The sequence below is a fragment of the Borostomias antarcticus genome (genome assembly GCF_949987555.1).
Source record: "Borostomias antarcticus genome assembly, chromosome: 15".
NCBI classification, from domain to species: domain Eukaryota; kingdom Metazoa; phylum Chordata; class Actinopteri; order Stomiiformes; family Stomiidae; genus Borostomias; species Borostomias antarcticus.
In genome coordinates, this window is record NC_140248.1 from 11,043,729 (window position 1) to 11,059,693 (window position 15,965).

General features: G+C 46.7%; 1 protein-coding gene across 1 annotated transcript in view; it reads right to left on the reverse strand.

Annotated features, from left to right (window-relative positions):
• The window catches only part of fat3b (FAT atypical cadherin 3b), a gene marked incomplete at both ends in the record, with an annotated part of 59,415 nt that overhangs the window by 1,953 nt on the left and 41,497 nt on the right, over positions 1-15,965 (reverse strand). Inside the window, 13 exons of the mRNA XM_084450216.1 lie at positions 144-182; positions 1,077-1,136; positions 7,077-7,172; positions 8,625-8,880; positions 9,006-9,398; positions 9,507-9,660; positions 11,072-11,225; positions 11,398-11,914; positions 12,894-13,051; positions 13,344-13,475; positions 13,685-14,232; positions 14,532-14,809; positions 15,418-15,615. Of these exons, the coding sequence (XP_084306342.1) occupies positions 144-182; positions 1,077-1,136; positions 7,077-7,172; positions 8,625-8,880; positions 9,006-9,398; positions 9,507-9,660; positions 11,072-11,225; positions 11,398-11,914; positions 12,894-13,051; positions 13,344-13,475; positions 13,685-14,232; positions 14,532-14,809; positions 15,418-15,615 (2,983 nt within the window). The remainder of the gene's footprint in view (positions 1-143; positions 183-1,076; positions 1,137-7,076; positions 7,173-8,624; positions 8,881-9,005; positions 9,399-9,506; positions 9,661-11,071; positions 11,226-11,397; positions 11,915-12,893; positions 13,052-13,343; positions 13,476-13,684; positions 14,233-14,531; positions 14,810-15,417; positions 15,616-15,965) is intronic.

Sequence of the window (15,965 nt, forward strand, 5' to 3'; positions counted from 1 at the left end):
ATCGGAGATCAAGAGGGACTGCAAAAAGGGAAGTGAAATAATTATGTTTGTGAAATGGAAGTTGGGATGCATGGTCTTTTCGGGATCCAGAGGAGGAGTGTGGGAGTTACTGTAGGGGAGAGTCAGGAACATCGCTCTCTCACCTGGCCTGCTGTCAATCTGTCTGCCCTCCGTCTCTGAGACTGAGGGAGGGAGAGAGAGAGAGAGTGAGAGAGAGTGTGAACTCATCATCAACAATAGTTTCTTGTGGCTTTGCCTTGGCAGGTTCACTATAGCCCTGTAGCCCCCGTCACAGTTGACCATGACCATGGTCATATGCGGATCCTGTCTGCTTTCTTGCAGGAGCATGGGTGCCGCCCCACATTTTAGGTGTGAGCAGGTACAGAAAAATGTGGAGCTAGAAATTGTAGTTCTGAGCAAGAAGGACCATATCTCGTCATTTGACATCATTTATAGTTTTTTGTTTTTTTGAAAGTGAGAAAAATAGCCCCGGGAAACAATGAGGGAAGGAAAACCACATTAATTGTAACATACTGCACATTTTGGAATGATACAAGGCTTAATGCTAATCGGTGAAGTGTCCCACTGTTGATAATCTGGGTATCTAAACTCAGTCTGGGTATAATGGTTTTCATCGTTCCATTAAGATGAGCAGTCAGACAGGTGGACTGGAAGACTGGTACACAGATGAGCTGGCGTGTGTCTGTGTGTTCCTGGTTGCCAGTCTTAGCTAGCCAGTGTTTGTCAGGCTGCCCAGAGGATGCAGCTTATGGGAACATTCTTGAAACAACAGTAATTTGAGCCGCACATGCAGCCACTAGTTCAGAAACATCAATAACACAACAAGACCAAAGAGAACAGAAGAGGAGAGGAGGGGGGGGGGGGAGGAGAGGGGGGCTAAAAAGAGAGGAGAAGAGGTGAAGAGAGGAGAGAAGAGAGAGGAAGGGGGCAGAAAAGAGGAGACAAGAAGAGGGAGAGGACAGGACAGGGGTGGAGGGGAGTGAAGAAGAGAGGGCAGACAATTAGAGAAGAGGAGAGGAGGTTACCATGTCACTAGAATAATAATTAGTGAATACCTTCACTTTCAATAGAGTCCACAGCATTGTTGACTAGCCGTATAACTGTCACTATCGAGGCTGGGTGAAAGAAAGAAAGTGTAGGAAAAAAATTGTAAGAAAGACAGTAGCTGCGTTTACATTACACTTTTTCGCAAAATAAAAGCGATATTTCTACAGTTTCAACAAAGTACAATTGCGACTTGCAGGTGTTTCCATTGAAAGGTGTTTTGCGCAAGAGCCGTAATTCTCGTAGTCTAGCCTCGCGACGCCACACAATTCACGCAAAACGCAACCAGGAAGTAAACCATGGATGTATTAAGTAAACAAACCGTTGTAATATTTGAACTTTATTTTAGCTTTCTCCTCGGCTCCGCTCTTAAACAGCGCGCGTTTCTCAGCTAAGTATCGTTGCTTATCGTTAGGGTCTTCCACTTGCTCCGGAGGCATATCGCGTCATTTTTTTAAGCGAGCAAATCACGTGACCCCTACCTCTTCTTCTCCTGCCTAAATTCGAAAAAAGTGTTTTCATTACACTTTTGCGATATACTTCTATATCGAAACTTCTGAAAAACCACCTCATGACGGCGTAAAAACGTTTTATCGAAATTTGAGAGGTTTTTAACATGCTACTCTAAGGCAGCTTTGGTTGGAGGGATTGACTGCACATTGTGCCTCTTTGCAAACATCTTTCTCCTTGCGTTGTCTATTTCTGTGCATGTGCTGGTTCGGTCATAGAGCAGGATAATAAACCTCAATCGTGGCCATTACTGTACCTCCTGTGCTATGTCATCCAGGGTAGAAGACAGTTTCAACAGGGCATGTGTAAGCTCAGGAAAGACAGTCCATACAGCCCACGCAGTCTCCTTCCCGTGGCCAGCAGAGCTTGATACAGTGTCACAGCCCATCAACTCATGGAACACTGAAAGTGCACGTGCCTTCTCAGGCTCTAGCCCTGCTGCAGTTTCATGGGCTGCTAGGTACTGTACTGTATCTAAAACTCTTTCCTGTTCCAAATGCCAAGCAAAGTTGATCTTCTGGCTGTAGAACCTGAGCTACTGCCACAGCCAGCACGATAACATCAGTATCTACAGTTGGTACCATTATTTTCTGATGGCCATCTCTTGCTGCATGTAATAACATAGGACTATCAGCTTACTCGTGTGAAAATGGAGCAATTGAACACAGATCTGGAAGTGGTGTCTTACTCAGGACTCCCACATCATCTGTGACAACAAGCTGTTTGTCTTCCTGCACAAACCCTCTGAGCAGAGAATCTGAGAGTAAGGTGAACAACTCTGCCTTATTGCTGTCAACTCTGAGAACGTTTTGGCAGTTCCTGGGAATGGCTGCAGTACCTACCACCCGTCTCTGCACCCCTTTCCCACACTTTGCTCTTGTACCAGCTTTCAGACAAGTAGCGGTTCCACACCAAATCAAGCCTGGACACACTTTCAAGTTTTCTGTTCAGGTATGGAATGAAGATCTCACAGGCATACTCATTGAAGGTCTTTACAGGAGTTGGTTTCAGCATCTGGATGATGGCTGCCCCATATAACGCAGGTAACCTTGGGACTGTCTGAGTATGCACTATCAACATGTTCCAGGCACGAAAGAAGATCACTCTTCTTCGATATTCATTATATTAACATCTCTCTAAAACATGACTTCTTAAAATTAATTTTGCTGAGATTTATGTTATTTTATTGGAATTTTAAAAATGTACGTACAGTATACTGGTCATGCAAGCCAAAATTATAAAAATGGTGGTAATCTTTAACGGCACTTTGGCGGCCCCTCTGGTCGTGATAAAATCGGCAATATGTTTTAAGAACCACACTTCCCACAATTCCCCACCCACTCGCTGTAATGATAGGAAGAAATATGATAACAAATGTGCTTGGAGTAGACTGGATTGGAAGATTGTAGCTACTTCAATGGACTTTCTGGAAGGATGGCTTCAATGCAAGTAAATACCAGTCTTCTTTTATGTGCATGTAGATAAATTCGCGGGGCGAAGTGTTTGTTGTCTTCCTGATATTGTGACAAGCAAAACGCGTCACTTCCGCTTCCACTACAAGATTTCCCGCCAGTGTACTAGCTAGTACACCGAAATTCTAAAATAATGAATTCACAGGGTCTCATTCAGTCTCATGTCACGAAAACGATTTTGGGGTCTTACTAAGGCCAATTCATAAACTAATAGCAAGTAAAGGTGAATATTGAACTATAAAAAAGTTCTCATACAGCTTTAATTGTGAAATAGAAGGAGGCGTCTCTGCAATTCTAAAGTTCCAAATTCAAACTCTCCATCATAGTGCAGGTAACCTTGGGACTGTCAGGAGTATGCACTAGGAATACAGCAGCCAGACAGTGCTGGGGGACATGGCTGTTTCTCTTGTCAAAATGACTCATGAAGGCTTCCATCCCTGGTGTGGAAAGCAATGTAAAACCTTTAAAAGAGCTCCATGTCTTGTTTGAGAGAAACCTATTGCTGCTTGTTTTTGTGCGTTGGCTGTAAGCCAGTGCACCTACAGTAGAAGAGCGAATGTCGGGTTGTCCCTTCAAATTGGTGCTCTCTTGTCTGCTTCACCTTTTCATCAGCTGAAGGCCCAGCAATTTATTTTGAGTGGGGTGCAATCAGGTCCTTGCTTTCCTCTTCAAAGGAGTTTCCAAGGAGATCCATTGCATGGACATCATTGATGAAAGAGACCTGGGCACTTGTCGTTTGGTCATGGTGACATGTGTCCTCTAATCTTCCTGATTTCTTGGAGCTAGTCTCAGCACCCCTCCTTTAGCCTTGGCATTGGCTCTCCCGTGCTGCACATCCTGTCAGTTCAGGTGCCGCTAACGACTACATCTAATCTAAACTACACTAGACGTGGGGTTAACATTAGATAGCATTTAGGAAACTAAACTATACTACCACTAAACTATCACAACACACACTAAATTCATACTGACTACAGACAGCAAGCAGAGTGTATTTAGCTGGCACTGAACCCCATGCTGAGTTTCACAGCAGTGGTGTCACCAGTGTGTCCTGGCTGTGCTTTGATATACATTCTATTAACATTTCTGTAAAACATGACTTCGTAAAATGAATTTTGTAGACTTGGAGATTTATGTTATTTTATTGGAATTTAAAAAATGTACGTATACTGGTCATGCGTGCCAAAATGATCATCTTGATCATCAAAGTGGTCATATTTAATTGTGAAATAGAAGGAAACGTCTACAATTCTTAAAGTCGCACTGAAACGGAGGTTTGAGATCATCTAACTTCCGTAGTTTTATATATTTCCGACGCAAACAAGCTATGAGGGTAGGACACATGTTTAGAGGAATTTGATTGGAACATTGACAAGTGGACGGGTTTTAAGAACTTTAGACAGATTCGATAGAAGGATAGCCTTGATTGACGGGTGGATGTCGTAAGATTATTGGCCTAAAATCTAAGGTAGGCCTACATGTTGTCGTCATTGCACGTGACCTACCATTTTCCAGGAAGTAAGAAATTATATACTTTGATATAAGATTACAACAAAAGTAGAATTTTGTAATTTGTTTGGCATACATCGTTAAATAGGTGAACACTATGACCAATTATGTGAACCAAAATGGGACAGAATGCTTTTTTAATTTCAGTGCGACTAAGTTCCAAATTCAAATTCTCCATCATATATGTTTTATGATTTGACACAGATCATCCATATCAGAGTTATCTACAAATGTACTGTTATCCAAATGTCAATTCCCAAGATCTATGTATGCTAGATAAATTCAACTAATTATGTCCTCAATATCATATCCATCCCTGATAAGAAAATTGTTGCGGCGGCCATTTTGAAAATGTTTGCCATGGGCAACATATTGAAAATGTATGATGCCCCAATATCCAGAACTTTTTTTAATGCCCATGGCTATAACTGTACCAAATGTCATACTTTTATCATAAAATGCATAATTGTTATGCTAATCTGCTCCACTAGTGTAAGAGTAGAGAAAGTGTAAAAAAAAACATTTTGGAGTGGATGTGTGTCCACTGCAGGAATATAGTCTGGATGTGTATGTGTGGGCTGGTGAGTAGGTGCAAGTGTTGCGAGTGGGTCTAGGAGTGTGTGTGTATGTGTGTGTGTGTATGCGTGTGTTGTCTCTATATCTTGAAAGTGCACAACTGAGTTTCCACTTTAATAGAAGAGATGTCTCTTGAAGATGAGATGAGATGTTTAAGAGATGTCTCTTGAAGATACAATACAGACTACCCTAACTCACACACAGACAGATACACGTATATGCACCTAACCCCCCCCCACTCCACACACACACACACACACACACACACACACACACACAGGCACCCCTTCGCACACATATTGATATCATTAGTGTAAATGTCACTACCGGATAAATATAGCACACACACCTGACATCATTGGTGTAAATGTCACTCCACATACTGTAGGTATCGCACACACAAAAACATGTTTACATACAGTGGATCCGGAAAGTACTCACACCCCTTCACTTTTTCCACATTTAGTTTTTATTCCAAAATTGATTAAATTCAATTGAGATACAATACCCCATAATGACAAAATGAAGAAAAAAGGTTTTCTCCCATTCTTCTCTGCAAATCGTCTCAAGCTCTGCCAGGTTAGATGGGGAGCATCACTGCATAGCTATTTTTAGGTCTTTCCAAAGATGTTCAATCTGGATCAAGTCTGGGCTCTGGCTGGGCCACTGAAAGACATTCACAGACTTGTCCTAAAGCCACTCCTTCGTTGTCTTGGCACTGTCCTCTTGCAATGTAAACATTCGCCTCAGTCTGAGGTCCTGAGCGCTCTGGAGCATGTTTTCCTCAATGATCTCTCTGTAATTTGCTCCGTTCATCTTTCCCTTGATCCTGTCTCCCAGTTCCTGCAGCTGAAAAACATCTCAACAGCATGATGCTGTTACCACCACGCTTCACTGTAGGATGGTATTAGCTAGGTGATGAGCGGTGTCTGGTTTCCTTCAGACGTGATGCTTAGCATTAAGGCCAGAGTGCAATCTTGGTTTCATCAGACCAGAGAATCTTGTTTCTCATAAAGACAGACGACAGTCGTTTAGCGGGCTGCCAAGTGGGCTGCCATGTGCCTTTTACTGAGGAGAGGCTTCCATCTGGCCACTCTATCATAAAGGCCTGATTGGTGGAGTGCTGCAGAGATGGTTGTCCTTCTGGGAGGTTCTCCCATCTCCACAGAGAAACACTGACCATCGGGTTCTTGGTCACCTCCCTGACCAAGGCCCTTCTCCCCTGATTGATCAGTTTGGCCAGACGTCCAGCTCTAGGTAGGGTCCTGGTGGTTCCAAACTTCTTCCATTTAAGAATGATGGAGGCTACTGTGTTCTTCGGGACCATCAATGCTGCAGACATTTTTGTGGTCTATGGAAAATGTCCTCTACTTCATGGTTTGGTTTTGGCTCTCACATACATTGTCAACTATGGGTTATTGTTACTTTATGTACAGTAGACATGTGTGTGCCTTCCCAAATCATGTCCAATCAATTGCATCTACCACAGATGGACTCCAATCAACTAATCACTAATTGAATCACTGTAAAATGTGCTTCAACAAAGTACTGAGTAAGGGGTCTGAATACTTACAGTACATACACGTTATATACTAATGTACTGTGCTCTGTATAGTGAAGTTGGATGGCCATCCCTTGCCACCCTAAGAGAAAAACATGCACCTGTTTGGCAAGTTGCCATTATACAGTACCTCTCCTCTCTTTTGAGTTTTAGAGACATGGAACACCATACTAGGTCACAATCACATATACAGTAAGACTGAACGCACCTCGGTGTAACACCAAGGCAGGAATGTCTGCCTTTAGTATTCATGCACCCGAGAGGTGGAACAGATTGGGGGCTTTTTAAAGCTGGACCAACTTGTCTCGCTGGAAAGGTTCAAGGTCATGATAGAAGGTGTGCTTCATGTCAGTTCATGTTCATGTCAAAGCAGTTCCTCTCACCGTTGTCGTCGAAGGAGTCTGTGGTGAAGGAGCTGAGGGAGTGGACGTCTGAGGTGCTGTCCGAGAAACAGGTGACTTCCTCCACCAGGTCAGACACTGCACACACACACACACACACACACACACACACACACACACACACACACGAGAGCGAGAGTTAGAATGTGTGTGTGTGTGTGGGGTTGGGGGTGTAGCTGATCAGTGTGGCTAAATCAGATAGATTTTGGATTTTCAACTTTAACATATCTGAATAGATTATCGAACTAGAAAGGGTGCTCAGAGAGTACAGGCTTCTGCGCATTAATGCATTTTGTTGGTGTAACTCTGTTGAAATGGTTAAAGGCATACCTCAGTTTATATATAATACTATTAGCTTACCACAGGATCCAGGCTAAGAAAATGTAATTTTTCAAAATTGACCCAAAAATGGTGAATGAGAATCAGATAGAAAGACAAGATCATATTCTTTACTATCTACATGTATATAAAGCTGATTTGCTATATAAAGCTGATTTGACTCCTCATTGTAACGAAGAACCAACATTCTTAAAATAAAAACATCTTCACCAGGATTTGAACACAGGCCAACAGATTACTACTGCTAGGCCTTAACCACTCAGCCACTGGGCAGTACAATAAACATAGCCTGGAAGCCAGAGTCATCATGAAAAAAAATAAAAATAAAAACGCTTTTATGATACGTCTGGACTTCCAGCCTCCCAGAACAATTTGAGCTTTCCCAGAAAATGGGGCACCAATCAGGAGACTGCATTTTAACTGCTGTTCTGCCCACAGTCCCTGATAGGTTCCCATAGATGATGATGATGATGAGAAATACAACAGGAGTCCACTATTAGAATGAAGCAACGAGTGGTAACGTTAACGTTAGAAGAATAAACACAGTTATTGAAGAATAAATGCAGTTATTGAAGAAATAAACTCAATAACAACAATTAAAGAAGAACAAGAGTATGCACCCACAGAGCTTCTCATCAGAGACGAGGCAAGTACATTCTTATTCTGGGTGGCTGGAAGTCCAGACTCTAAAGATGAAGGGAAGGGAAATGGTCCATTAATGGCCACATTTTGTTTTAATTTGTGTATCCGTCTATAGATTACTTACTAGTGATTCGGATAGCATATGATTTATATGTAATACCACAGGATCCAGGCTAAGAAAATGTTATTTTTCATAATACTGTGTTTATCTGATTTATTTATCAGGAATCCAATATTATTTTGTTTTACATGCATACTGTAGAAAAATAATAAATTACTACATTATCGTATGATATTTTGTTTGAAATTAGTGAAGGACATTTGACAAAGACATTGATATTCCGGACAGTCACAGGTTTCAAGATATTGAAGAGTGCGAGTGGCAACCTCAGAGGATCACTGTGTGTGTGTGTGTGTGTGTGTGTGTATGTGTGTGTGTGTGTGTGTGTGTGTGTGTGTGTGTGTGTGTGTGTGTGTGTGTGTGTGTGTGTGTGCGTGTGTGTGTGTCATGACCATGGATGTATTAATAGAACATGTCATGACCCTTACCCAGCGGACTGCTAGCTCTCTGTGTTCTCTCCATCTCACAGGCTCTCTGCTCCCATTCTTCCTCTCTCGCATCCCTCCCTCTCTCCCCCTCTTCCTCCCCCTCTCCCTCACTCCCCCAGGACACTTTGTGGGAGGGGCTGCGCTCTGAATGACAGGGTGACGCTGGTGACTGATTGGGCGCCACGCTGCACACGGCCACGCCTCGCCGACTAGACACTCCCAGGATGTGAGGTAGGTCTGACAGGAAGTTGCTCATCTGCAAGGAGATAAAAATGGTTGTTGAAACCATTATCTACGCACAAACAAGAATGTATAACAAACATCCATAATCAACACACACACACACACACACACACACACACACACACACGCACACACTACCTGACTGCCTTCGCTGGATGTGGTCCCTGTGGTGCCCTGGTTTCCCGGGAGGCCAGTGAGGCGGGACTGTGCGGTGGGGCTCACCGTGACCAGAGGGGGTCCGGCTGTGCTCCCTCCGTCGCCATAGCTGCCGCTGACCCCCGGCGACCCTGGGACGCATACGGCCTGGAACTCGATGCCGCCCGCCCTCGGGCGGCCCATCTTGTGCAGCACGTAGCTGGTCTCCGTGGAGACGGCCGAGACGCCCACCTCCCCTCGGACTGGGTCGGGGTCTTTGCTGAAGGTCACCTTCTTCCTGATGGCCACGAAGAGGATGAGGAGGAGGATGATGACGAAGATCAGGACCCCGATGCCGATGACCTCGCCGGGGCCGAGGTAGGACAGTGACTCCGCCTGGGGGGGTTGAGGTCGTGCTGAGTCATGCAGTTCCAACTGTGTGTGTGTATGTGTGTATGTGTGTGTGTGTGTGTGTGCATGCGTGTGCGTGCATGTGTGATTTACCTGGGTATCTCCAGGGACACTAGGGGTCTGCTTTCCACAGAACCGACCATCAAACCCCTCTGAACAGTTACAGTAGAAGGCCCCATACGTGTTGACACACACGCCGGCGTTCTCGCACTCTTCCCACTCACACTCGTTCACGTCCTCGTCACATCTGTGCAGCAACGCGTGGAAGACAGGAGGAGGAGAGTTGATAGAGGAGGTGAGAAGGAAAGGTGAGAGGATAAGGTGAGTTACACAAGAAAATAGGCAGACATTTTTTATTTTTACTTTCTCTTTCACACACACACACACACACACACACACACACACACACACACACTTGCATACCAAACACAGGGCCCTGTTGTGCTCGAGGCAACATATGCACACCGTTCTCCTTAAAGGGATATTTTAAGACGCTGCCTTACACAGCTATACATGTTGACGTGAATTGGAAATGTAGGTTTCAGAAAGAGTTAAAAGTGAACTAGGCTTGGCGTAGTCTGGCATAGCCAGACCAGCTGTTCCAGTGCAAGACAAGGGTCTGCCTGCACCCAATTATCATTCTGAGACAGGGGGGAAAGAACGCTGTATTTCTTGAAACCAACCAAAATCGTCATTGGGCTTAGCTTGTTTTGGGGGGGTTTCAACGGCGCCCTTGCAAAACAGTGTCTGGGGTTTGAATCTGATCCAATGCGAGGCTTATCTCAAAAACATACATCTGTTGTATGTTTAGGCTTGGCGCTGATGGCTCCGCTCTTAAAATAATCCCTGGATTAGCCAATTAGCATGCTGAATCAAAACAGGAGGTACGCTACAAAGACCTCCATGGGGACACAGAGCGGGCCAAAGCAAGACATGGAAGACCATTACAGTACAACACAGTCCAGACAAGGAGCAGACACATATACTAAAGTGACTGACAATAAGAGCATTCAACATAGGTGGGCAAGAGAACAAGTATCTTGTACAACAAGTATACGTATAAGTACTGTATAAGTTCAGTTTAACCTAGGAGCCACGGCAGGACTCCGAACCAGAATGGTGGAGGCTGGGGTGGTGGAGGCAAGCTTGGTAAGTATGCAACCCTGTGTGTCGCAGAGAGCAGTATGAGAGGAACACATTCAGGGGTGAAAATTAACGTTTTGGCTCACGGTGAGTCACCTGCCAAGGGGACCGACCAAGTTTTTTTTTTTTTCAGATAGCCTTCCGAAATCTAGTCGCCAATTGGAAACTGCATTTGGCCGGTGGCAGGTGTTAATTTTCAGCCCTTGACACATTTACACTAAGTAAGACCGCATTGTCAGAGAATGGGCTGAGAATGGGCTGTGATTGGAGAATGAATGCTTGAATGACTGAAATGCTGATTGTCTAGCGGGCTGTCTGTCTGCTGATTGCAGCCGAGGCGTAAGCTATGACTCCCTGCATGAACCAATGAGATGCTACTATACTACATTTTTTACTGTAGATACAGAATGGATGATAAAACAGTAATGAACGAATGTGAGTGATGAATTGTATATCTATCTATCTATCTATTTATCTATCTATCTATCTATCTATCTATCTATCTATCTACTCACACAAATCCGACGAATCCTGGTGGACAGTCACAGAGGAAGGTGCTACCCACTGACTCACAGTCCCCTGCGTTCAGACAGGGGTTAGGGATGCATGATGTCAGCGCTACCTCACAGCGCCTCCCAGTGAAGCCTGCAGTGCAACTGCACCCAAAACCTACAGGAACACAGAGGACCTTTATACAAAATGTCTGTGAAATATGAAACGATCTAGGTACATGGAAGGTGGCATAACTTACAATACAAGTATCCTATTGTCCGTATTAAATTGTTTAGGTATTAAATGAAAGAAAGAAACAGGAGAGAGAAACCTGACCAGCTCGACTAACCTCCAGAGGGCAGACTGCTGCAGGTGGCGCCGTTGAGGCAGGGCTGGTTGACGCAGGGGTCGGGGTAGAGCACGCAGCCCAGTTTGACCTCACTGATGCCGGCTATCTCAGCATAGCGGCTCCTCTTGTTCTGGAGAGGCAGCTCGTTACCGTTCAGGACCAGGGAACTCAGGCAGCCCTGGAACCCATCCTGGGCCCTCGGGGGGCTCCTCGCCGACCCCGCCCGCTCCCCCTGCCCTGGCCCCTGCTTCTGCCTCTCCCCCTGACCATTGGGGGGCCTCACTTGGGCCCCGAAGAAGAAAGAGGAGTCTGGCGCTAGGGGCCACAGGCGTATGGGGGCTCTGGGAGCCCTGCGACGCTCCACATAGCTGTCGTCCAATGACAGCAGAGTGTAGTTAAGCGTCAGCTCCAAGGCCACAGCGTGCCAAAGGCCATCATTGATTGGACGGCCGGAGATCCCCATGATGCCCAGGGTGTTGTCACAGTCCAGCTGAAACCACAGACGACCGCCCTCAATCTGTGAAAGGCACAGCACAACGCAGTGCAGTTAAAGGAAAATGCTCGTTTTTGACAACCTGGACCTTATTTACGACATATTATAAGAGGTTTGACTCACCGAGATCACTTTTGTGTTGTTCGGAGGCCTGTAGAAGAAATTTTAAATCCAGCGCGAGCCAGTATATCCATGTAATGGCGTCGGACGGGGCAACGGGAATGCAGTTTCTCAAAATCCATTTTCGGCCACTAAACGGTTGTTTTCATCAATCAGATTGGATGAATCGACAGTTGAGATTCCCCAACGCGAGCCATTGTTGTTTTGGTTTTCAAATACGGGGTCTTTAGCCTCTGTAATATGATCTTTACACGCCTCTCCCCCACTTGCTCCAGCACGCATGCGCACAGGCCAGCGCGCAGACTGGCTATTCTCCCTCACATTCTCTGCGCTACGATCGGATTGTTGCTGACGAATGACGACGACAATATTCTCGGCACCAACAACGATCGTAGCGCAGAGAATGTGAGCCGGAGAATAGCCAGTCTGCGCGCTGGCCTGTGCGCATGCGTGCTGGAGCAAGTGGGGGAGAGGCGTGTAAAGATCATATTACAGAGGCTAAAGACCCCGTATTTGAAAACCAAAACAACAATGGCTCGCGTTGGGGAATCTCAACTGTCGATTCATCCAATCTGATTGATGAAAACAACCGTTTAGTGGCCGAAAATGGATTTTGAGAAACTGCATTCCCGTTGCCCCGTCCGCCGCCATTACATGGATATACTGGCTCGCGCTGGATTTTAAATTTCTTCTACAGGCCTCCGAACAACACAAAAGTGATCTCGGTGAGTCAAACTTCTTATAATATGTCGTAAATAAGGTCCAGGTTGTCAAAAACGAGCATTTTCCTTTAATGTGCGTGTGTGTGCGTGTGCATGCATGTGTTTGTGCCTGTATATGTACGTGTGTGGGTGTGGGTGTGTGTGTGAGTGTGTGTGTGTACCTTGAGCATGGTGCAGGGGTTGGCTCGTGTGAACATGATGACTCCTCTGGCCTGCAGCGTTCGTATCCTCAGACCCAGCCTCATGTCGCCATTCTGGCCACTCTCTGTCACCCTGTACTTGATGTAGCTGTTACCAGCAAAATTCAGGGATGTCTGACCTGCAAAGACACATACACGCACGCACAGACACACACACACATGCACACACACACACACACACACACACACATACATGCACGCACACACGCACACAAGCACACACTTGTACAAGGAACAAAATACCTATACATAGCAACATTCTAAGATAAAGAAACTGTGTTAGAACATTCTATTTAGGCATGCACAGTGGATAACATTACATTACATTACAGTCATTTAGCAGATACTTCCATCCAAAGCGACTTAATTGCATTTAAGATAACACCCAGTGTCCTATCCATTCCATCTCACCTGCACACTCATCCAGCCTGTCGGCCTGACACTGACAGACAGAGGGCGCTGTGGGGCCGGAGCGAACACACTGCATGTCCCCCGGGCAGGACTGGCCTTCACACTGCTCCAGAGGGGCGGGACAGGTCTCTCCTGCAGGCACGCAGATGGCACAACACTCCAGGGATGGTAAAGACTGATATCTGCTGATCAGGGCCTATCTATGGCTCATTCGGACTACTGGAGATGGATGAGGTTGATTCATTAACTACACTAGTGTGTGTGTGTGTGTGTGTGTGTGTGTGTGTGTGTGTGTGTGTGTGTGTGTGTGTGTGTGTGTGTGTGTGCGCGCGTTCACTCACCGGGACAGATGCAGGTCTCCGTGCGACTGAAGCGTGGCGCCACCAGGCTGACCCTCTCGGTGTTGTAAGTGACCGGAGTGCCGCTGGCCTCCACGATCACGCTCTGTTCACACACCCTGTCCCCACAGTCCAGCTCCCCCGAGCAGGCCAGGCCCACCACCGCCACCCCCGCCAGGACCCCCTGCAGCCCCCTGGCCTCCCCCAGCCTCAGGGCCACCTCCTGGGAGGAGTAGAAGCCCTCCGCCACCTCCCCCTCCGGCCTCTCGATCGCCACCAGGAAGTCCACGTTAGGAGTGCCCGCCACCATCTGCACACTGAGCACGTGCAGCGGGTCCTGTTGCCCAGGTGACCAGTTCCAGCCGGCCAGGCGGCGCAGCGCCCCTCTAACCTCGCCCAGATGGCGGCCGAGCAGCTCGTCCGGGGTGAGGGCGGGGAAGCGGAGGGTGACGGTGCCGCGCAGGAGCTCGTCCGTCACCTGCTCCACCTGCACCTGCACGCCCACGGTGACGGTGAAGCGTCCATCGCTGACCATGGTGTTCATCTGGTAGCTGAGGGAGAAGGACACACAGCATGACACAGAGATAATCTTCAACCTGAACTTCAAAGTCTCCAATATTGTTTTTCTCTTAAGAATTTTTAAGTTGGCGAGTAAAGTGTGTAATTTAGGGTGTGAGTGTGTGTGTGTATGTGTGTCTGTGAGTGTACTGTATGTCTGTGTGTGTCGCCTGCCTCAGTGTGTGTGTGTGTGTGTACTGTATGTGTGTGTGTGTGTCGCTTGCCTCAGTGTGTGTGTGTGTGTGCGTGTGCGTGTGCGTGTGCGTGTGCGTGTGTGTGCGTTTACGTTTACCTTCCAGGTTCCAGACCTGCGAGGGCCTCTATAGTGCCATCCTGTCTGTTGATCTGGAACAAGCTGTTGGGCTGGGGCTTCTGGGTAAAGGAGAGCACGTCAGTGACATCACGGTCCGTGGCGGAGATTCGGCCGATCGGGCCGCCCGGGAAGCCGTCTGTCTCCATGACGATGAAGACCTCCAGCGGGTAGGCGGTGGGCTTGTATTGGCTGTTCCCCATCACTCTCACAGACACCCAGGATGAAGAGGACAGGCGGGGCTTACCAGAGTCACTGGCCTGGGCCGCACAGCACAACAACACCACAATAACAAAAACAACAACAAACTTAGCATCCTTTACTCGAGAAACGGCAACATAATTTAATCATGGTCTTTGTTTTAGACATCTATTAGGTTAGTGCTGTGCTTGCTTACTTCCTGTAGCATTGTCCTTGGAAGAAGGAAGCGTCACACATCACATGACATTGGAGACACTTATATGGAACTGTAGCTTCATTTCGGCTCCCGGTGCGACGTTATAACATGAGTGATGACGCTCTTTTCTATATGTTCCTTCGATTCAGTCACAATGACCCTGGTAACTTTGAACTCGTGGACGGTCAACATATGGTAAATGGTAAATGGACTGCACTTACAGTACATAGTGCTTTTATCCAAAGTGCTTAACAATGAAGGCACACCAATGGCGGCAGATGCCATGCAAAGTACTAGCCGCCTCATTGGGAGCAATTTGAGGTTCAGTGTCTGGCCAAAGGACACTTTGACAAGTCGTCAGGAGGAGCCGGGATTCGAAAAACTGACCCTACAATCATTGGAAGACCCGCTCTACCTCCTGAGCTACAGCCGCCTGAGTTTAAACTGAACAGACAAGGACATTCATCTGACCTGGATCTCCAGAGTGAACTCCCTGGTGGAATTGGGCCCGAACACACGATTGGACCGCAGGTCCCCAGTCTGGTCCAGAGAGAAAAGGTTCTCCTCGTTGCCAGACACAATGCGGAACTTAAAAGGTGGACCGTTCCTTGGGGAATCTTCATCAGTGACGGACAGCTTGAGTAGGCTGGAGCCGGCAGGCTGGTTCAACTGTTATATTATGAAGAAAAGTGGGTTTATCTTGAAACAACTCGAAAATGATAGATGTTTATGGAAAGACCACCATACTGTACCAAGTGCGAACACACACACACACACACACACACACACACACACACAAGGGTGACACAGGAGAGGATTTTCACTCCCACCCCGTCTCACTCCCACAAATAAAGTTCCCGTCCCGTCCCAATCCCATGTCAGAGTAAAACTAGAAAAACCACGTAGCGGCTTGCATAGCTTGGCTGCTCTGTTTTACTATGGTAGCAGGGGCCACTGGGTGATCCAAGTCACCAATTGGGTGCCTGTCTATGCCCACAGGGTACACCTCACCTCTGCTC